This window comes from Pediculus humanus, genomic scaffold, assembly GCF_000006295.1.
Source record: "Pediculus humanus corporis 1103172108294 genomic scaffold, whole genome shotgun sequence".
NCBI lineage: Eukaryota > Metazoa > Arthropoda > Insecta > Psocodea > Pediculidae > Pediculus > Pediculus humanus.
In genome coordinates, this window is record NW_002987863.1 from 412,126 (window position 1) to 434,480 (window position 22,355).

At 30.8% G+C, this 22,355-nt stretch overlaps 7 protein-coding genes across 7 annotated transcripts; 3 read left to right on the top strand and 4 right to left on the bottom strand.

Annotated features, from left to right (window-relative positions):
- On the top strand, positions 1–2,508 carry Phum_PHUM551480 (DNA double-strand break repair Rad50 ATPase, putative; the record flags this gene model as incomplete). Its single annotated transcript, XM_002431801.1, has 7 exons — positions 1–25; positions 117–130; positions 395–517; positions 586–1,405; positions 1,479–1,941; positions 2,016–2,205; positions 2,308–2,508. 7 exons carry the CDS (start codon positions 1–3, stop codon positions 2,506–2,508), a joined length of 1,836 nt encoding a protein of 611 aa, XP_002431846.1.
- A 282-nt stretch (positions 2,509–2,790) lies between these two features.
- On the bottom strand, positions 2,791–3,942 carry Phum_PHUM551490 (ADP,ATP carrier protein, putative; the record flags this gene model as incomplete). The annotated part of the gene is made up of 4 exons (XM_002431802.1): positions 2,791–2,980; positions 3,073–3,331; positions 3,407–3,615; positions 3,680–3,942. 4 exons carry the CDS (start codon positions 3,940–3,942, stop codon positions 2,791–2,793), a joined length of 921 nt encoding a protein of 306 aa, XP_002431847.1.
- Positions 3,943–4,361: 419 nt separating this feature from the next.
- Phum_PHUM551500 (Gustatory receptor PhGr3) lies at positions 4,362–6,037 on the bottom strand (the record flags this gene model as incomplete). Its single annotated transcript, XM_002431803.1, has 6 exons — positions 4,362–4,523; positions 4,622–4,708; positions 4,785–4,856; positions 4,942–5,127; positions 5,205–5,929; positions 6,028–6,037. 6 exons carry the CDS (start codon positions 6,035–6,037, stop codon positions 4,362–4,364), a joined length of 1,242 nt encoding a protein of 413 aa, XP_002431848.1.
- A 660-nt stretch (positions 6,038–6,697) lies between these two features.
- Positions 6,698–8,221, top strand: Phum_PHUM551510 (Gustatory receptor PhGr4; the record flags this gene model as incomplete). Its single annotated transcript, XM_002431804.1, has 5 exons — positions 6,698–7,447; positions 7,519–7,725; positions 7,832–7,900; positions 8,006–8,089; positions 8,168–8,221. The coding sequence occupies 5 exons, from the start codon at positions 6,698–6,700 to the stop codon at positions 8,219–8,221; spliced, it is 1,164 nt and encodes a 387-aa protein (XP_002431849.1).
- A 241-nt stretch (positions 8,222–8,462) lies between these two features.
- Positions 8,463–9,611, bottom strand: Phum_PHUM551520 (uncharacterized protein; the record flags this gene model as incomplete). The annotated part of the gene is made up of 5 exons (XM_002431805.1): positions 8,463–8,597; positions 8,672–8,806; positions 8,891–8,992; positions 9,068–9,324; positions 9,593–9,611. The coding sequence occupies 5 exons, from the start codon at positions 9,609–9,611 to the stop codon at positions 8,463–8,465; spliced, it is 648 nt and encodes a 215-aa protein (XP_002431850.1).
- A 159-nt stretch (positions 9,612–9,770) lies between these two features.
- Positions 9,771–12,487, top strand: Phum_PHUM551530 (SAX, putative; the record flags this gene model as incomplete). The annotated part of the gene is made up of 9 exons (XM_002431806.1): positions 9,771–9,831; positions 10,184–10,428; positions 10,517–10,733; positions 10,829–11,082; positions 11,164–11,378; positions 11,465–11,687; positions 11,771–11,958; positions 12,041–12,266; positions 12,347–12,487. 9 exons carry the CDS (start codon positions 9,771–9,773, stop codon positions 12,485–12,487), a joined length of 1,770 nt encoding a protein of 589 aa, XP_002431851.1.
- A 3,704-nt stretch (positions 12,488–16,191) lies between these two features.
- Phum_PHUM551540 (zinc finger protein, putative) lies at positions 16,192–21,800 on the bottom strand (the record flags this gene model as incomplete). Its single annotated transcript, XM_002431807.1, has 9 exons — positions 16,192–16,487; positions 16,525–16,699; positions 16,782–17,035; positions 17,206–17,564; positions 17,653–17,715; positions 17,784–17,869; positions 18,044–18,350; positions 18,440–21,638; positions 21,734–21,800. The coding sequence occupies 9 exons, from the start codon at positions 21,798–21,800 to the stop codon at positions 16,192–16,194; spliced, it is 4,806 nt and encodes a 1,601-aa protein (XP_002431852.1).
- Between the last annotated feature and the right edge of the window lie 555 nt (positions 21,801–22,355).

Genomic DNA, 22,355 nt, shown 5'->3' on the forward strand with positions numbered 1-22,355 from the left:
ATGTTCTCTTTTAATAATTTCACACGTAAAATATACGTGAGTATTTTTTATTAATTTAATTAATTAATTAATAATAATAATAATAATAATAATAATAATAATTTTTTTTTTACAAGGTTGTAATGTTGAGGTAAGATAGAAATTGTTAATTTTTTTTTATAAATTAAATTTAACGTAATGGTATTGAATTTTGTGGTAGAAAACAAAAACAAAACAAACAAACAACAATCTTTAAATGGCGGATTAAGGTAATATGGCGGAAAGAAAAAAAAAAAAAAAAAAAAATTCTGTACCAATCTACGATGGGATTTAAAATGTAATTGATTTGGGAAAATGAAAGTTTTAACGGTGGTGACCCACATTTAAAATGTTTTTTTTTTTTTTTTGTTTTTAGAATGGAAAAACTTCTTCACCGTTTAGTATTAAAAGTTCGTTATCATTACCATCGTTTGATATATTGCCGAAGAAAAGGAAAAACACATGGAAAAAATTTAAAAATCGTGGAAATAAAGAAAACGTAAGATTTTTTTATCATCGACAGATGTATCGACTGTTATTTCGAAGAAAAATTTTCTTTTCTTGCAGGCAGAACCCAAGAACGAGATGGAAGAAGAAAATAATTCAGATAAAAATATCAATACCGAACATGGAAGGGTTCATAATTTGAGGAAAAGTTATTCGAGGGGAGAGCACAAATGTAGCAAAGGTCACAGGCATCGAAAATGTCATCAGGCCCCCAAACCTACGAACTCTACCATTTCCAAGAAAGAAAATTCAAACGTTGGAGAATCCGAAGAAATGATTTCACCCTTGGAAATGAATTTGGATGTCGCTTATCAACACGTTAAAAGTGAAAATAATAAATTAAAAATCGACCTGGAAAATTTAAGGGATGAAAACGAAGAAGTTCGCATCACAGGTGACAGATTATTAAAAGAAAACGAAGGGTTGAAAGAGGATGTGTCTTTGTTGAAAAATCTTGTTTATAAATTGAACGTGGAATTAGAAAGGTATCAAACGGGTGGTGGAAATGTCAAATCGGATAATTTAATCGGAAGAATCGATAAATTACCGAAAAATTACGATAATAATTTTCTAAGACCCGTCGTACCCCTTTTAAAAGCCTACAGCGAATCCCTACAGGAAAAAGATGACACGATAAAAGATTTAGAAAGCGAATATAAAAAATTCAACGTTGCTTTCAACGAAATAATACAGGAAAATGAAAAATTATATGCGGAATTGGAAAAGAAAATGATGGATCCGGATAGAAACGCTCTGAACGAATTAAAAGTATTAAAAAAAGATTTAAATATGGCGAAAGAAGAAAATAATTTACTTTTCGAACAAATAAAATTAGAAAAAGAAAAACTGGTCAAAATTCATTCCGTATTCAAAGTCAAAGGTAAGTGAAAATCATATATCGGTTCATTTCATTCGGGGGGGGGAAAATTTATTTACGAATTTTCTTTTTACAGTCGACGAAGCATCCAAAGAGAGAGAAAGCGTCAAGTATAATTTAGAAGAATGCAAATCCGAATATTTAATAATGAAAGGAAAATACGCCATTTTGAAACAGGAATTCGACAGGTTAAAAATGGAGTACGACACGAGAGTACCGTTGGCCGTTCATTCGGCGTCCATAAACGAATGTCGAAAATTATTTCAAGACCTTAAAAACGAATACGAAAATGAAAATTCTCGTTTGGTGTCGAAAATAAAAAACCTCGAAGATGATTTATCGAGATCGAATAAGGAAGAAGAAAAATTAATCGATGAAAGGAATTTATTGGAAAAAAATAATTTCGAACAATCATTTGAAATAGAAAATCTATTGAAAAAAATTACGGATTTGGAAAATCAATTGAGGAGCGTCGGCGTTTCGTGTCATAATCGTGGGAAAAGCAAACAGGAATTGAAAGAATTAAAAAGACAATTAGGGTTAGAAAAATGGTTTTCAGGTACGCATGCGTTAAAGAAACTATTTAATTGGAAAATTTTTCTTTTTTCGACAGAGAAGCCAACGACAAAATAGAAAATTTAAATAAAGATTTATTATCGACGAGGAAAAAACTTCACAAAGCTCTGCAGTTTGCCGAAGATATCGTTAAAGGACAAGAAAAACTTTTGATTCAATTACACGAAAAACAAAAAGAAAATAATTTCATGTCGGCACAATTTGGAAGTTTAAAAAATCAATTGAAAGTAAATTTTAAGAAAATTGTTTTCTCTCTTGGAAAATTTCAAAAAAAAAGATTTCGCAATGTTTTTTTTTTTTTTTTTTTTTTTTTTTTTTTAATAATTTAGGATGTTGAGAGAGGAGCACAAAAAGGTTTAAATTCAGTCGAAGAAAGAATAAAAAGTTTAGAAAAGGAAAATGAAATATTAAAAATGAAAAATGAAAAGTTGGAAAAAATAATTGCTGATAAGGAAAAATCAAGGGGAAAATTAAAGGCAGGGGGGGGAGTAAAAGGAGAAAAAAAAAAAAAAAAAAATACGTCTTCGTAAAAACGTTCACGTAAATTAATTTTGTCAATTTGTTCGGGAAAAAATTTTTTTTCTAAACTAGGAAAAATATTATTTTGGTTTCTTTTTTCAGGTGTAAATTTTTTATTAAAGAGAGAGGAGATAGAAGAATGTGTAATTACTGTTTTTGTAAATTAAATCCAATGAATTATTTTAATATTAAGGTAAGGTTTTAAAAGATTCGATTGGCAAAAATCAATTTTTTATTGCATTAATAAAACTAAATATTATTATTATTATTATTATTATTATTATTTACAGAAATTACAATAAATTTTTAACTTCGTCGTACAAAACTAAAACGAGTGCTCCGCCCGTTCCCCTCAGGATATTAGAAAAAGCTCCTTTGAAAAATGCCGAACCACCTTCATCTTTTAATATGGTCACCCAACAGTGCAAGGTATTTTTATAAATGATGTCTTTTTCCGCTCTTCCAGCTTGCATCATCATTCTCCTAAAAAAAAAAAAGTAAACGACGATGTAAACAAAATAATAATTAATTTTTTAAAATATTAGTTTACATAAAAAAAAAAAAAAAAAATTTACCTTCTGACCGTGTCGAACGGATAGGATGCTATGCCTGACACGGTCGTCACGACTTGTGCAATCGCCCAAGAAATGAAAAACGGTGTCGTTTTAGGATTAGGAAGTTGTTCTCTAGCCGTGTCGTACAGTCCGAAATAAGCAGCTCTGTATATGATTATACCTTGAACGGAAACGGAAAATCCTCGATATAGGCCGAAGAGTCCGTTCGATTTAAACGTTTTCATTATGCAATCGCCCAATCCGTGAAATTCTCTAGTGCCTAAATTTTAGTGTATAAATATCGGAATTTAAAAAAAAAATCACATCGAAATGTCGTTGAAGTGACGTCACAAACCTTTAGCTTTTCCGACATCGGCAGCCAATCTCGTTCTTGCAAAATCCAATGGATAAACGAAACATAAAGAAGTTGCACCCGCAGCACCACCCGATGCCAAATTTCCGGCAAAATGTCTCCAAAATTGTTTTTCCTTATCTATACCATCTAAAAATAATTTTTTATACTTGTCTTTAAAAGCAAAATTTAATGCCTGAGTCGGGAAATACCTGTGGAAAAACAAGAAAATTTTTTTAAAAAGTTTTAAACGTTTGAATTTATTGTTTTCTTTACCTCACGACATTAGCCAAATTCCCTCTCCAAAAGCTCATGAAACCCTGTTCTTTGGGTATTCTCATAAAACAATCAATCATTCCCTTATAACGATCTTCAACGGCTATTTGCTTGGAAACATGTTGGACTTGCAAAAGGAGTTTAACTCTTTCGATGGGAGCGACAGCAGTTTTCGAAACTGCTGCCGATATACCACCGGCAGCAAAATCTTTTAAAAATGATACAGGATCGACTAATCCACTCGACGATTTATTTCCAGACATTTTTAATTATTTAAACACTTGATTTCCGCACCGAAACAAAAAAAAAAGAAAATTAATTAATTTTTTATTATTTGTACTTTTCAGATGGGATAAATTGTTGTTTGTTCAGCGTTTGTTCAGCGGCGACACTTACACGTATAACAATGATAACCTCTCGACGACAAATAGTAATTTATTCGAACTTGCCATCGTAATTATTACACGGATGCTAATAAATGACATGTGAAATTTTTTTTTTTAAGGTTTAATTAACTCGTACATCTTTTGATTTATTCAGGTATTCAGGTATATAATTTTTTTTATTTCATAACATTCAAAACATGTTGTCAAAAAAAAAAAAAAAAAAAAATTGTAAATCCTTGACGAGAAATAAATAAAAAATAAATTTTTTTTTTTAGGTTTTAAAAGGATTTTTATTCTCACTCATCATCATCATCATCATCGTCGTCGTATTCGTATTCTTCAGGTTCTGTCGAACTTGTAGGTTCACGTTTGAAATTCCAATTGATAAGAACACCTTCGTCTGATTCTCCCTGATACGTTGCTATTACGACAAAATACGTCATCATGGAACTCACCAACTGTTTAAAAAAAGTGGAAATTATTTTTTTTTTTTATTTTTTCAAAAAAGGAAAAATTTAATATTTTCAATTATTATTATTATTATTATTATTATTACCGAATTTAAAAATGGATAGTGAAGATTGAAAAATCGTACGTGAAACATGAGAGCATGTTGTTTTATTTGAACGGCAAATATTTCCAACTGAAACAATTCGAAACGGGCTTTATTTAAAAAAAAAATTTTTTTATGTTTTAAAAGAGGTTAAAAGGAGAAATACCTCCTTCAATATGTCGCTATCGTAGTAATATAAATTCATCAGGTGATGAACGATGGTAAGAGTTTGTCCAGACTGTGAAAAGATTTCATTTCATTAAAAAAAAAAAAATGAAAATTTATATCGATTGTTTTTATCACTTACAGGTTCGATTTATTACCTCGTACATTGCTTTTTCGCAAATGACAATCATTTGTACGACGGTTAAAACGTAGGGTAGTAGCCATAAGCTGTCGCAAAGAACGTTCAAAGTACTTTCGACAATGTCGGTTATTGTAAAATCTCCAATGATGGATCTCATTGCATAAACGGCTTGAATCATGGAATAAATGATGACCATGAGGAGCTTTAAGAAGAAAAAGAGGTAAATCGTAAAATAAACATAAGAAAAAAGAGGTAATAATGAATCAGGTTTTATAATACCTGTTCGGAATAATGTGAATTTATATCTTTGGCTATATTGATCAAAAACAAATGAGCTTGTCTCAATTTGATTATTTCCCGAGTGTAAAACCCGAAAAAATTTGATTTGGATTCGATCATGTCTTTGGGTTTTATTTTAATCAATCTTTCGTTAATGTATTTGAAAGTTTCCGATATTAAATTCGTGAGTTGGAAAAATATAAGGGAGGAAAGGAACATTGTCAAATCGCCGAATATGTAAAGGGATGACGTCACGGGAGTGTGATTATCGTTGGGCCAAACCCAATCGTGACCCAATACGTTGTAAGTGACGATGAAGGCGACGTTGACGAAAACGTGAGCGACGTTCATTTTAAATAATTTTTCCTGACGTTTTACCGGTATTGTGACGTCGAAATTTTTCAATTCTTCCACGGCGCGAAGTATTTTTTTATTTCTACAAAGCGTGAGAAAATAATTGAAGTAATACGTGAACCACCAACTGAATGTGTCCAGGCGGACTATCAAACCGTGCAAACCGTTCGCATTTTGTTCCCAATATTTTATGCTCGGTAATTCGTGTGCGAGAGAACCGATTTGCAGGAGTAAAATGAACAAAACGTACGAAACCTTCCATATTTTTTTTTCATTCCAGAAAAAAAATACTATTCCCAGTGCTTGACCGAGTATCAAAACCGGTGATAAAATTTTTCCAACGTTCAATATCGGATTATCGAATACTTTGGCTGGAATGAAAAATGGAAAAACAAAAACTCAATTAATTAAATTTAAATTTAAATTAAAAAAATGATAATGATGATATCGATTGTGTGTGTGTTATTACTTTTTATCATAACTCGAAGTGATGATGTTAACGAACTACAACTAACCACTACCAACTAGAAATTTTGAAATTTAAAAAAAAAAAATGGCCGAGATTTGATTGTTTGTAATTATCACGTTTTTGTGCGTGACGGGGAAAAAAGTTTGACCTTAGCAATAATAATAATAATAATAATAATTCAAAGAATTTATTAATAAATAATAATAATAATAATATTTAATTGAGTGCGTGTTAAAAATTAGAAAATTATATGGTGTATGAAAACAATTTAATTTTAATTTTTTTTTTCTGTTTTTCTTTTTGTAGGCATTCAAAATGGCTGAAAATGTAAATAATTTATATTGATGATTGGATTAACTTATGGAAAAATATAAATGTCGTGTCAAAACCTTAATTTTCTATTAAAAAAAAAAAAACTGACCGTGATTTGTTGCTTCATCATCATCATCATCATCATCACCTGTGGGAAAAATTAAGGTGTCAAATAATTAACAAACTTGTCCTTCACGTATTGTTTTCCAATCGATCAACGTATAATTTCTTGGGAAAGGTTTACGATGTGTAAACAACGTTTGGAAATATTATTTTAAATTTTGAACAAAAGAATGATGTCGTCGGATTGATTTAAAAAAGTAATTAACGGTTTTTTAAAAATCGAACATTCAAGAGAATGAATGGGAAAAAGGGAGGAGTCGAAGAATTAATTCTACCGATAATGACGATATCGCAAATAATGGGCACGACGTATTATAAGAAAACGTTGGAAAATAATAAGAAAAAAATTTTCCTATACAGAATCATAATATTATCCTTCATAATAATGGTACTCGTACACGAAATACCCACCATGATATTTTGGACTCGTAACACGGAAGGGATTCACGCCATATTGGCATTCATGGAAACGAGACTTCGTTGGGGAGTCGTAATAATAAATTTAATCGTGAACAGCGGGAGAAATGGAAAATTTAACGAAGTCGTAGAAGAATTGACGAATACAGAACTCAACGTGTACGACGATAAGAAAAAAATAATATGGTTTCAAATATTTATACTTTCATCGACTCTAACTCTTTTAATTTGCTACATGTGTTTGGGAGTGGATGTGCTATGGATAAATCCGTATTATCATTGGTACACGTCATCCGTTTACATAATAACGGAATTTTACACGGGTTTTGCTAACGTTCAATTCGTCGTCGTTTTATTCGTTATAAAAAAACATTTGACGGCTCTCAAGGATGATATAAGGAATTCGGATTTTAAATTGATGAACGGTAGCAAAAAAAAAGACGTGATGGTTTTTTTCGTTTGTAGCAAATTCAAAAGGGACGACATTGGAGAAATCGTTAAATTCCGACAGATACACATGAATTTGATGAACGTTTGTTATAAAACAAACGATTGTTTTTGCATACAAGTAAGTCGATATTTTATCGTCGAAAGCAAAACGAATTTAATTTGAAAGCAAATGATTTCTATTTATTTAAGGTATTTATTTTTTTAATGACGTCACTAGTCGAAATGACTTATTCGTTCAGGTCGGCGGTGGTATTTTATTTGAATCCGGATGGTGGTAGCGTAAATTCATGGAAGACGAAATATTGGTACGAAGTTGCGTTGATTTTTTTCTGGGGAGGTTATTACATGTGGCAAATATTAATAATAATAGTTTCCTGTTCTGCTGTCATATTCGAAGTAATTAAATGTTTTTCCTTAAAGAAATTATAATAATAAAAAGTCGCGGGTGATACGTTTGCATAGAATAAAAAAACGATAAAGTAATATCATAATGTTTTTCCAGGCTTTCGATATATCGAACGCGGTTAACGATTTATTGAATAAAGTAGAGGATAAGGAATCGAAAAAACAAGTGAGATATTATTATTATTATTATTATTTTACGAATAACGGTTTTTTCAAAAAAATTTGTTCCCCCCCCCCGTTGTTGTTTTTAATCATTGAATATCAGTTGCAGATATTTTCGTTGCAAATAATGAATCATCAAATTGTTTTTTACGGTGGGAAATTTATCATATTGAATTATCCGTTAATTAATTCGGTAAGTTTTTGGCAAAAAATCGTTTTTAAAAATTTCGTTCGCGAACGATTTTGAATTTTTGAATTTTTTCTCTTTCAGATAATTGGAACGGTTATGACGTATCTTGTCATCATATCGACATCTAATTTTTAATTAACTCTTCGAAAGTAGGAAAAATTTGATGGTAAGAGAGAGGTAATTAAAATAATATACATAATCGTTTATAATTTAAATAAGTGTATATATTTATAAATATATATGTATATATAAATAGCTCTTTTTTATGTGAATCTTTTAAGTGATAATATTAGTTTTTTTTTTTTTGTTGATAAAATGAAACGTTAAATTAAAAAAAGAAAACTTTTTCTAGTACTCTATCATAAAGGGGGAAAACTTATGTTGAAGAATGTAAAATCTTATTGAAAGCATTATATGAAGTTTCTAAATCGAAAATGAGTTGTCTTGCTTGAACATCGGACAATTCGTCAGAGGCTTGCATGTTTGATAAAACTTCCAACCAATGGGCAACCTAAAAGTATGATTTTATTTTTTACAAATTTTTACCTTATTCGTTATGTTGTCGTTTTAAAAGTTTTGACTCACCTTTTCTTTTCCTTCGAAATCTGAAGGTAGTAACATTAACCTATTCATTGTGTCTGCTAAATCTTTTATATCTTGATGAAGTTCATCCATAGCTCTTATTTCAAGCCTTAATTTATCCATTATCGTAATGAAAAGCTAAAAAAAAAAAAAAAAGGAAATTATTATTATTATGACCGAGATGAAATATGAATATGAGTTGGGAAAAATTTTTTAACTTACAGAAACTATATCAGCAATGCATTTACTAGTATTTCCTTTGTCGTCTTTAATTGTTATAGGTCTATCTTCTTTAATTCTTTCAAGGGCGGCAGGACAATCCAACTAAATAAAAAATAAATAATAGTTTGTTTTTTCTTATATGAATTCTCTTAATTTTCAATATAAAAAAATCAATACCCTAAATTTTTTAATGAATGCTTCTACTGTAGGAAACTCATCGCCTTGAACTTGTTTAAATGCAGCTTTATACTGCACAAGTAATTTACTACAAGCTGCTGTGTATTCTTTTGCAGTAACACAATCTCTTATGTATGCTTTTTCCAATGCTTGAAGAGTTTTAATGACTGCATATAAATCTGCCATATTATCATACTTTTCTCTTTCTCTGGCACCTCTATACAATTTTACTTCTTCCAAGAGTTCTGGTCTAGTTTCTGGAAATTCAAATACATTAGATATCTTTCTTTTTTAAATTGACATTTCCGTAAACGAATTAATAAATAAAACTAAATTTTGTTACATTAATAACCATTTTAATAAATAATGATGAAAAAATTAGTTGTCAAATTTAGTTGTAATTAAATGTTTTCATGAGCTTTGTTTGTTTTCAGGAAGTCCTGTTTCAAATAATTCGAAAGAGTCCGAAAATTAATGACGTCTATTAATTAAGGTAATTAAATAAAATAGAATTTTTACACTCACCTTGACCAGTATGAGCCATGTTTTTAAATTATTAATAATTTCATCAAATTTTTAAATATTAGTAATAATGTATTTATAGTGTAATGTAATGTAATTAGTTATCAGTTTACCAACATTAAAAAAAAATAAGGTTGGCAATTGTTTTCATAAAAATGCAATAGGTTTTACTTTGAGTGCAATGGCGTCTAATTGGTATATATTATGTTTATTGTTTATTTTTACTTCTGAATCCGGTTCAGGTGAGTGTTTACAAACATTTAATAAAGTTTTAATTACTTTTAATAATTCCCAATTCGTTCCCAATTATAAAATTATTTACTCACGATAAAAAAGTAAATTTTTTTTGTACGTTTTAAAAACTCCTTATTATTTATTTTGACTACTATTGTTTTTTAAATGTAGGAGTATTTGTTATAAACGTACATTAATAAATATTATTTTTTTACTCTGCATTTTGTTAAAAAAAAAAAAATATCGGTATGAAATTATTCAGAATGAATGTTCTTTTAAGAATTTTCACAAACATTCTGTTTTACACCCAAAAATTTAATTTACCCCGAGGGTATATAAAATTTATTTTTGTTTAAACAGTTACATTACCTCCTGGATCTTTAGTAGAAAGTGATAGCGATACAGAAATAAAAGAACAAGTGGAAGATAATACTATTGCAAATGAATTATTAATAAAAGCCCAACAAGAACAAACGTTGAGGTTACACAAAAATTTAATAAGACATCTTAATCGTAATGAATCACATGAGGTACCTAAATTTAAATGTCTTTCTTGTGATCCTCCAGACTGCATTCCACAGCCCCCATGTATTGATGCCTATCAGGTATTTAAACTTATTTAATATTAAATGTAATAATATAATAAGTAAACAAATAAAATAATAAATAATTTATTTTTTTTGGATTTTAAAGTGTTGGAAATCTCATACGAGAGATTTGAATGGCGTTGAAGCCGTGTCTAGAGGATGCATTAAAAAAAAAGATCAAGTGCCTTTACTTTGTAAAACTTCATCTTTTTCCGGAGTTCATAAAAAACGACATACAGGCGGACAATATGAAGTGATTTGTTGCGAAGAAGATTATTGTAACAATGGTTCATTTCCTTCTCTGCCAGAAGTTACTTTTCACGGTAAATCGATTAAAATAAATGCTACATTATAACGCACACGATATCTTAATTTTTAATTCATCGATAAAATTTGTCTTAAATTTTTTTTTTTACAGATGATGTGTCTTCGATTTACCCAGATAAAAATATATATATTCTTAAATTGACGTTGGCAATCTTGGGTCCAGTTGTAGGTTTAGGAGTATTGGGTACGATAGTTTTACTCCTAATGAGAAGAACACATAAAAAAAGACTTGAAAGACAAAGCGGTTTGTGGAGTAAAGAAAGGCAAAATGGTATTTTAGATTCGGATGCTTACTACACGGATGAGTTGGTCCATGTTACAGCTCCAGGAGATAGTACACTTCGAGTAAATTTTTTAATGAACATTTGTCGAAAGTGGTCTTACTTCTTTTAAAATTTTCCTACTTAAAATGTATGCTTATTTTAGGAGTTTATGGAACATTCTCTAACTTCTGGATCCGGATCAGGACTTCCATTATTGATTCAGAGAACTTTGGCAAAACAAATATCCCTTTCCGAATGTATTGGAAAAGGAAGATATGGACAGGTATGGAGAGGCGTTTGGCACGGTGAAAATATTGCGGTAAAAATATTTTTTTCAAGAGACGAAGCCAGTTGGAACAGAGAAACGGAAATTTATAGGTACTTTTAAATTTACCCCCCCCCCCTTTTTTTTTTTTTGAATTAATTAGAAATAAATAAAATTGCTTTTAATTATTTATTTTCAGTACCGTTCTCCTTCGTCATGAAAATATTTTGGGTTACATTGGAAGCGACATGACGTCGCGAAATTCATGCACTCAACTTTGGTTGGTCACACATTATCATCCCCTGGGATCCCTTTACGATCACCTGAACAGAACTAGTTTAACACATCATCAAATGATGAAAATTTGTTTGACGATTGTTTCGGGTTTAGTTCACTTGCACAGTGAAATCTTCGGAACTCAGGTTTACTCCCCTTTTCATTACTTGCTCCCTGTTTCGACTCGTTGTCAAAAATGTGCGTTGTAATCGTTGAAATTATTTTCCAGGGAAAACCTGCCATAGCTCACAGAGACCTTAAAACGAAAAATATACTTATACGAATGAACGGTTCTTGCGTCATTGCCGATTTCGGATTGGCCGTGACTCACGTTCAAGCAACGGGACAAATGGACATAGCAGATAATCCCAGGGTGGGAACAAAACGTTACATGGCACCTGAAGTATTAGAAGAAACGTGAGTAAATCAAAATTCAATATTATTATCTTTAAATTAAATTCGTAATTAAAAAAAAAAAAAAAATTCTAATTTATTTCAGAATGAAAACAGACTGTTTCGAATCGTACAGGCGAGCTGATATGTATGCCTTGGGCCTTGTTTTATGGGAAGTGTGTACGAAAACCCTTTCGAACGGCATTGCCGACGAGTACAAGCCACCCTATCACGACGTTGTGCCTAACGATCCCTCATTCGAAGACATGAGAAAAGTCGTTTGCGTTGACGGACAAAGACCCATTCTCAGCAACAGATGGTCTTCGGATCCCGTAAGAATTTTCCCATTTTCGCAAAAATTTCCCCCGGGATTAGGATCGCATTAAAATAATTTTTTTTTTCTATTTTCCAGACATTAAACGGCATGGGAAAATTAATGAAAGAATGTTGGCATCAAAATCCCAACGTGAGACTGCCAGCGTTAAGAATAAAAAAGACTTTGATCAAATTGGCATCAGCCGATCCTTTGATACACCTCGACGTAGATATTTAACCCAATGGGAGGTACAAAAGATACAAAAGTCTGAGGAAAAATGAGAGAAAATGTACCTTAAAATGGAAAAGTGAATTTTATAGGAGGCGGCGGCCGAAAGGAGAGTGAGAGAGAGAGAGAGAGAGAGATTCGAGGCAACCAAAATGGCCGCCCACGTTCTATATATAGTATTAAAAATTTATTTGAATTTGTTGATGAAGCCTTTTTACAATTTTAGTGCCATAAGTTAAAAAAAAAATTTTTAATAATTTATATTAGAGGCTTTGAGCTTATTTAGACATTCAAGTATCATCATATTGCTGATTATAGACTTTAAATATACTCTCTACCTATCGTATACTCTTACAGTTGTGCCATAAGATGTAATAAAACAAAATTTTCATGTTTTTCATAACTAATTATTATTATTATTATTATTATTTAAAATTGTCATAATAATAATAATAGTAACTATTTTATTTTTTAACAAAGTGGAAAAGCCCAAATATGATGATTTGGGTAACGAAAGTAGAGTTTTAAGAGTTATGAAAGTCTTAAAGCTACAAATACATAAATGATTCCAGTAATAATAATAATGATGATGATAATTGGAAAAATTATCATTCAAGCACGAGTTATTATTATTATTATTATTAAAGAGTGGTTAAACGTGAAAAATATATGTAATTAAGAGTGTGTAAAAAGACGATTAGTTAATTAAATAAATAATTTTCTTATATTTAAATGTACAAATATTAATCCAAAGGAAATATCGAAAAGGAATGATGATGATGATGATGATGAATACGTTTATAAAATTGTTTTTATTAAAATGGATCTCTTAAAACTATGAATTATTATTATTATTATTATTATTAACATTTTCGAATCAATTTTATTATTATTATTTTGTATGTAAATAACATTTGTTTTATTGTATATAATTATTTTTTTAAAAATAAAATAAGAGAAACTAAACGTTTTAAATTTTATTATTTTAATATTTTAAATTACGTAAAGAAAAACAAAAAAAAAAAAAAAAAAGTTATTCAATAATAAATAAAGTAAACAATAAGTGCGCGCAAAAAATTTGGCGCCGGAGCGCGCCGCCATTTTGTTTTATTGGAAAGAAAAAAAACCGTCAGTTCCACGAAAGTCACAGGTTTCATCAAATATTTTATTTTAAATAGGTTATTAATGTGAAAATTATTCGAAAAACGTTTAAAAGTGATGTTTTTATAATAAGGTAAGTAAAAATTAAATAAATATCGATGAGAAATCAATTAATATTAGTGAAAAAGGAAGAGAATGAAAATGATGGATGGATGTTCATCATTTTCACACAAATCACCTTTTTTTTTTTTGAAAAAATTTTATTTTATTGCTTTTTTTTTACTCAGTATAGTATATCGTTCAAATAAATAACAATAATAATAATAATATTTAACTAAAAAGTGCACTTGGCAATATATATATATATATATATATCTATATATAATTTGCAAATTCTAATATGTCTACCACTACAATGAAACAGAACAAGAATAATAGTAAATGTAATTTACATGTAATTAATTATTAACCAGTCATTGAATCAATTCAAAATCAAATTTATAATAATAATAATAATAATCTTTCAGGAATGTAAAACATTTATTCACCATGGTTGATTTACAAAAAGAAAAAACAGCACAAAAAAATAAGAGCACTTCATACACATATAATAATCAGAAAACAAACACAAAAGAAAAAAAAACAAGGTAAGACAAACATTTTATTCATTTATTTATTAATTTATTTATTATCAAACACATAAACTAATTTAAATAAAAAAAAAAAAAAGTGCTTGATATAAAACACATAATAATATTATTATTATCATGTGTTATTTGAGGGTGGGTATTAATTGATATTTGTAAAACCAAATTAATTAATTAATTGTGAACAAATATCAATCACAAATTTTATTAATATTATTATTAAAAACAAATATTTCATATTCTATTCTAATTATTAACATGACTAATTATTATTATTATTATTATTTTGAAACAAACATTTAGTTTTTATAGATAATTTACACTACAGATTAAATGACAAAACAGAAAGAGTATGAAAAAAACCATCATCATCATCATCATCTTTAAAAATTGTGTTGTTTGTTTGTAATGATGATGGTGGTGGTGGGGCTGTAAAACACATAAATTATGTTTTGTATTGTGTTACACTAGCAAAAAATGACAACAACATGTTATAAAAAAACATTTTCACATGATGAAAAACAAAATATATATATTCCATGTTAAATGTATTATTTCAAGGCAAGAGTTTTATTATTATTATTATTTTATGGATTATATAAAAATTTAAAAAGAAAACACACACACACTCACAAACTTCTTGAACACACTAACAAACTGAATTAATGTTTGAATGAAATAATAATAATAATAATAATAATAATATTACAAAGTTACAAAAACACACAACACAACAAAATCTTATCAAAAAGCATGATGATGATATTTAATTACGTTTGTATAAAAAAAATGTTTTTTCTTTTCTATCAATGAATCTATTTGTATGACAAACACGTAGCCCCCTCCTCCCCAAACCTCCCCTCCCAAAAAAAAAGAAAAGAAAAAATATTTTTTCATATAAAAATAAAAATTTTATTATTTTCATAATAATAAATTATAAGGCCAAGCCTTGAACGTATACACTGTCACAATAAAAAAAGGAAAAAAAATGTTTTTGAAATGCATTTGCTTTCTCTCTCTCTCACACACGTACACACACGTACACACACGCACACAAAAACGCATAATCTAAAATAATAATAATAATGATAATAAAACAAATGCCCCAACTAAAAAACTTAAGTCATTTTTTTTTGCTAAGTATAACAACTAAAATGAATACAAAACAAAATTTTAATATCTCTCTCTCTCTCTCTCTCTTTTGTTTTCTGTTTCATAATTTTATATATATAATGTATGCATTTATATGTATATATTATATTGTTAATAATAATAATAATAATAATAGTTTTTGGCACAGCGTTCAAGCTGTTATGTTTTGTAAATAAAATATATATATATATATGTATATAATATTCTTTGGTTCGTAAGCTTATTATAATAAATATAAAAGTCGCGGATTTAAATACTAATATTTATAATAATAATAATAATAATAATAAAACAAATATTTAACGGAAAATTTAAAGTAAAAAAAAAAAACAAATTACCCGGGTAAAAACTAAAACTACTAAAATGGTGGTGCACATTAAAATATATATTATTCGATTATCGTATCGAGAATAATATATATATTATATTTTACTATGCGTGCATATACACACACATATATATATATATATATATATATATATATATATATTTATTTATATTAATATATATATTAAATAAATTGCTATTTACATTTATATATTTTTTCAAATAACTAAAATTAATATTGAACACATCTATTTATCGATCGAATCAAGCTTTCAAAAAAAATTATTTATTATGCTTCTTTCTACTTTTATTGAATTTTTAAAACTCATATTATTATTATTATTATTATTATTAATTTACTATTAATAATTTATATTGTAAGTAGGATGAGTGGAAACGAGGTTGTCTAATTCAATAAAAATTTAAACTCGAAAATTGTAATTTTTTTAACTAATGACTAAATTCGTGTGAATAGTAGGGGAACGTTTATTTTGTTGTTGTTGCTGTTGCTGTCGTTGAATTTTCTTCCAATATTTTCTTTTTTATGGTGGCTTTCGATTCTTCTTTCAAGTCTTCTTTGACAACAACAGCAGGGTCGTGATCATCGTGTCTCGTGAGAGTTTGGTGTAAAATAGTTTTCCGAAGTCCATCTTCTGATTTATCATGTGTCGTCGATATGTTGTTGTTGTGATTTATTTGGTAAGAGCTCAAATGTTCTTCGTCGCTTCCAACTGAAAATTTAAATAATTTCGTTATTGTGTTCGAACCTGAAGTTGTTACATCTACGTCAGGGATGTAGAGTGATGACGTCAAACTTACCCAAAACTTCGTCGTGAACGCTGTGTTTCTTACGATGACGTAACATGGAATGTTTAAGAGTGAATCTTCTTTGACAGACGTCGCAGGAAAATGGACGTTCTCCCGTGTGAGTCCTCATGTGTCTCCTTAAATCTTCGGCAGACCAGAAACGTCTCATGCAAAATGCACACATCACCTAAAAAGAGGAGTAACGATAATTTTACAAAATATTCTTTCATCTCGATGCAATGACGTCACTCGACGAACGAGGTACCCACTTTTCTATTTGCGTAGTCTGGAAAACGACCCCGATTCGAGTCGATGGTTTCCTCGTTATCGTCGTGTTGGTGTTTTTCTTCGTCCGTGTTTGTTTCCAGTGCACCTTTGGACACGAGTAATTGAAATTCGTTCGGATGCTGACATCTTATGTGTTCTAAAGCGTCGCTTCTCTCTCCGAATGACGAATCGCAAAGGTGACACTTGAACGGTAATTCGCTAGAAGGAACGGGTAATGATTCGGAACGGTGTCCTTCTAAAAAATCCAAAAAAAATTATTAATAACGAGGAAGAAAAAAAAATGGCGGAATCGAAAAAAAAAATTAAATTTGTTTTAATTACCCATTTCTTGAGCTTCTTGATTAACGATTCTAAGATTTGGAGAAGTTCTCTTTTTCTCCGTTGCTTCCGTCTCGTCGCTGGAACTTCTCTTTCTAAACGCCCTGGATTCTTCCCAAAATTTATCTCTCTCTCTTCCGTTTGAATGATTCAACGAATCGTTGGATTTCGTTTTATGGCTGTTCGGACTCTTTCCCGACGATTTCGAAGAATCGGGAAATTGCGGAATGATGGACAGAGCTCTGGGCAAACTCAGTGGAAATCCAGTTGGAGAGATGGTAACATTGGGAGGGCCCTGATAAATAACGTTTTTAGGCTTCGTTTCCGGCGGATCTTTGGATTCGTTTCGATTATGTTTGCTGAACAAATGTTTGTTCAAATTGCTCAGAGTCGAAAACGTCGAAGATGGACACTGATTGCATTTGTACGGACGCTCGGGAACGTTTCTCATCGGATAGTTATTATTATTATTATTATTATTACTGTTCTGAGTCGGGCTAGAAGCATTAGATGCGTTACCGTTTCCCGAAGTACCTGGAAAAATAAAAATAATGCGTCTCAAGTAAAGCGATAGCGGAAGATGTCACGAGTAAAAAACTATGAAAAAGAGTTAAAATTTTTTTTATATGATCACGTGTAAACACACGCTGTCAGTCACTCGATACTTTAACTCAAGGAAACCCATAAACCTAATTAAAGATGATTTCCGGTGTCTTTTTCTCCTGGAGTCCAGTAACAAAAATTTATAAGGCTACGAGTAACTCGATAACGTCTCATTTAAATCACATACATCGATCGATTATCGTAATTACGGAAATAGAAGAAAAACAAAAATATGATTCATTTGAAAATAATTATAAATCTAATGAATTTCGAATAGTTTCAAAAAGGAAAATCATTCCACAGAGTTATTAAAAAAATTTACTTTTTCCAGGTTCGAAACATTCGTCTTACCGGTGGTTTCTGGATTGTCGGTCTGACCCGAACTGGCTATCAAAGCCTCCCTTCCATGTTTCCTCAACAAATGACGATCGCAATTGCTTTTCGTCGTGAAGAGAAGTGGACAGTGCGTGCACTTGAAGGGCTTTTGCCCCGTGTGTGTGAGGACGTGTCTTCTTAACGAACTCGTCCAAGGAAACTTTCGAAAGCAGTAAGGACATGAAACTCTGTTCGGAGCAAGAGAATATGCACTTTTCTTTTTACCACTCCTCGAAGTAACTTCCGACTCGGATCTGGAATATAATTTCCGGTGAGTTTTTTTTTTTTCTAAGCCACTTTACTCGTCAGGTTATACTTATGAGAGAATCTGATCATTGCTTACCTGTTTTCGTCACTGCTCGTGTTTTCGGCAATTAAACCTTCTTCTTCTTCGCTCCTGTCTTCGCCCTCTTCTCTTTTCACGATGGCATCCATCCTTATTGAATCCTCGTCTTTTTTTGAGCCTTCTTGAAAGTACTTTTGGAACGCTTGAGTTTGAGTCACCGCGTTGTCTAGCATTTTCGAAACGCTTGCTAAATCTTGAGGTTGACTTTCCTTTCTTTCATTTTCTATCATTTTTTCGTCTGCGATTTTCGTATCCGAGTCCGTTTTATCCGGTGACGTACCAAGAAATTCCGGTGAACTGTCGTCATTCGATACGAAATTTTGATTCATTTTAACATCTTCTTCTTCTTCTTCTTTTTCTTCGCTTATTATCAAATCGTCTTTGGTTTCTTCGTCTTCTTCTATTCTATCCTCGATTTCGGTTTTAATAATTTCTTGTTTTATTTTAACTTCGTTGTCATCGTCTTTCACCAAGTTAAGAACGTCGTTTGAACTCTCGTATTCTTTTTTATGTTTTATGATTTCCTCCCATTTCTTTTCTTCTTCCGATCCGTTGAAATTTTCTCGAGGGACCAACGTTAAGGATTTGGTTATGGCGTAATGCTTCAGGTAGTCATTTTCGGATGATGACGAACGGTCAAAATTTCTACGATCAACTTCGTACGAATTCAATTTTATTAAATTAGATTCGGTTTTTTTCAAATTTCCAACGTTCGACCTTGGTTTTTGAGTCCAATATTGAGGATGTTGTTGTTTTATGTGTCTTTCCATGTTTGATCTGAGTGTGAATCTCGCGCTGCAATGTCCGCAGGAAAAAGGTCTTTCAGTTCTGTATCTTCTTTGCTTTTGTTTAGGTATGAGAACGCCATTTTTAATCACCATTTTCACCGACGAATTCCGACTGTCTGCCGAAGATTTTTCAATGTTTCCTAATTTTAAACTTTCTTTTTTATCATCTTTCTTATTAAGTAAAACATCTCCAAAATTTTTCTTTTCTGCTTCAGAAAGAAATTCATTTTGTTTTCTCAAAGTATTCAAACGCCTGTGTTTGTCTGTGTTTTCATTTAAACGCGAAGGAGTTTTACCAAAATATTCATTTGCGATGCGATCTTTTTCTTTTTTAAACAATAATTCAGCAATGGCTTGCTGTTGAAAAAGTTGCAATTTTTCCGACATGGATAAATTATGATTTTTCTCATCCAAAATATTTCCACCCGACATTTGTAGACCACTAACATCTTTTTGAGGACTCTTTTGCATATAATTATTAGAGTTTGAAAACAGTGGAGACGACACGAGAAACGGCGAAAATGGGAAATTGTGAAACTTTTGTAAAATCCCGGGAAAATTCAATTGAGTCAATAATATTTGATGAATTTGAGCAATGTTGAGACTCGGATACATGCAAGAATACATTTTTATTAAATTATTTATATCGAAATTTGTCGTATTTTTATTATCGTAAATTCGATCCGAATAAAAATCTGGATTCGCTTTCGAACATTTTTCTTCCACGTTGTTATTAAATTCTTTAATTTCTTCTTTTTTCGACAAATCTTGTGGCAAATCTGATGAATCCGATTCGTAATTTTTATCATTGTAAATTCTCAAATCTAAAGCTTCTTCGTTATCATCGTACTGCTGCCATTCATTACAATTTTCACCTTCGATATCTTCAGTCATGGTTCCCGTTTCAGTCCTTTTGTATTCTTCTTCGTTTTTAATGTTTTTTATGAGTTCTTGATGTTCGGCTTGAAATAAATCCTCGCTTTTTGAGGATTCTTTAAGATTCGATAAATTAATTTTTAAATTTATGGGCAAACTGAATTCTTGTTTTTCTTTCGATTTTTCCAAATTTTTCTTATTCATTTCGTTTGTTTTTTGATACTCGGAATCATTGATGGGATCTTCCGATGGATGATATATAATTGAACTTTTCACTTCGTCTCTCGTTATTTTCGAATGACGATTTCGTAGGTGTCTTTCGCAATTGGCTTTTGTCGTGAATGCGTAATTGCACATGGCACATTCGTACGGTCTGTCACCGTTGTGTGATCTCATGTGACGTACCAAAGTGGCTTTGTCGAGAGAATTGTACGTGCAGATGTTACAACGGTAAGGAGAGTTCGGTGTCCCGTTCGCGACGGATATGTGAACCCTGTTGTGTCCCTTCAACGCTCTCAAGTTGGGAAATATGGCGGTGCACAATTTACATGGGAATTCCCCCCTCAATTTCATTCTACGACATTCTGCAGCAAAACAATCTTGAGCTTCTTCCTCGACTTGATCCCCACCCGAATAATTCGTTGAAACAAAAACGTTGTAATTAGTCGAAGAAGAAGAAGATGAATTCACGGTCATATTCGAATAATTATTATCCGGACTAGATCTACTGTTTATTATTTCTGAATACAATTTATCGTTGGTTTCAATTTTGTTTTCTTTCACGGTGGAAAAATCTCGAACTTTGATTCCGGGAATGTTTGTCACGGACAGTATGCTTTGTATATCGGCCAAATCCGTTTTCGAATCGGATTTGGCCGATTTCTTATTGGAATCGGTATCATCATCATTATTATTATCACATTTCTCAGTGTTTCTAAGATCTAAGCTATTGAAAAAAGCTTTTCGTTGGAGTTCGGTAACGTTTATTTCCATATTTTCCAAACAATCATCCGAATCGGATTCCGTCGAGTGTTGCGGATGAAATTTCGGCGTGGATTTTCTCTTATTTTTTTTTTCCGATTTGGGAAAAATTTTCTTATCGTTATTTTCGCACGTTTGCACGTGTATTTCCAATGCGGAATCGCAAGGGAAAGCTCTTTCGCAATGGGGACAATCAAATGAAAAATCATCTTTCGACAAGTGTATACTTTCTTCGCATATATTTTTAGCTATGAGCGGAAATTTTTGACTTGAAAAATCGATAAAATTTATATCTTGAAACCCGATAACCTTAGGCATGTTTTTCACGTTCAATCTATCTATTTTGTATTTTGCATTTCCGTCGGATGTTGTTAATCTTTTTCTATTTTCTCCCTTTTTCGAATTTTCATATTCGTAAATGTTATTATTATTCAACGTTTTTATTTTCCTACGATTGGACATCGTGTGCACGTCTAAATCCCTTTCATTTTTTTTCGTCAATTGATGATCGTTGAGTGAAGAATTACGATTTTCATCAATCGATGATGAATCTGGGAAAAAAAAAAAAAAAAAAAAAAAAAATCACCCGTGATTTTCGTTCATTTTCGGGAAGAGGGGAGTAGGAGGAGGGAGAAGGAAAACTCACCTGATTGAAGTGTTATAGCTGGTTGAGGCGAAGACACAACTGTCTCTCTCATTGCTCCACTGGCCATTCTACCGTTTCATATCATTTTGAAATACCCCGTGTCTGTAACGGTAAAAAAAAATTAATTTTCCGAACGAGAGGAAAAACAAAAAAATTAAAAAAAAGATAATAATAATAATAAAACAACAACAAGAAGAAGAAGAAATAAATAATTTTTTTTTGTCGTCGTCGTCGTGATGAATAAGCGAGCGTAACAAGAAAAAAGGGAAGGAAAAACTGTGTTGACTTAGTGATAAGGAAAACCGCACAAATGAGAGATAATCAAGCAGCTGTGAGATCTGTGGTCCATTATAACCAAGATAACATCATCGGATTCCCGGGCTCGTGATCGATAATATGCAACAGTGAAAGTTCTATTTTTATCGATGGTGATAATAAAAAAAAAAAAAAAAAAAAAAAAAAAAGCTTTACTAATAATTAATGACGGCCGTAAACGCGATTCGAAAATTTTCTTTTCCGACTACAAAACAAATAATAATAATAATAACAATATTGAATGACGACGACGACGACGATGATGATGATGATGATGATGATGACTATGAGAAAATTTATATGTGCT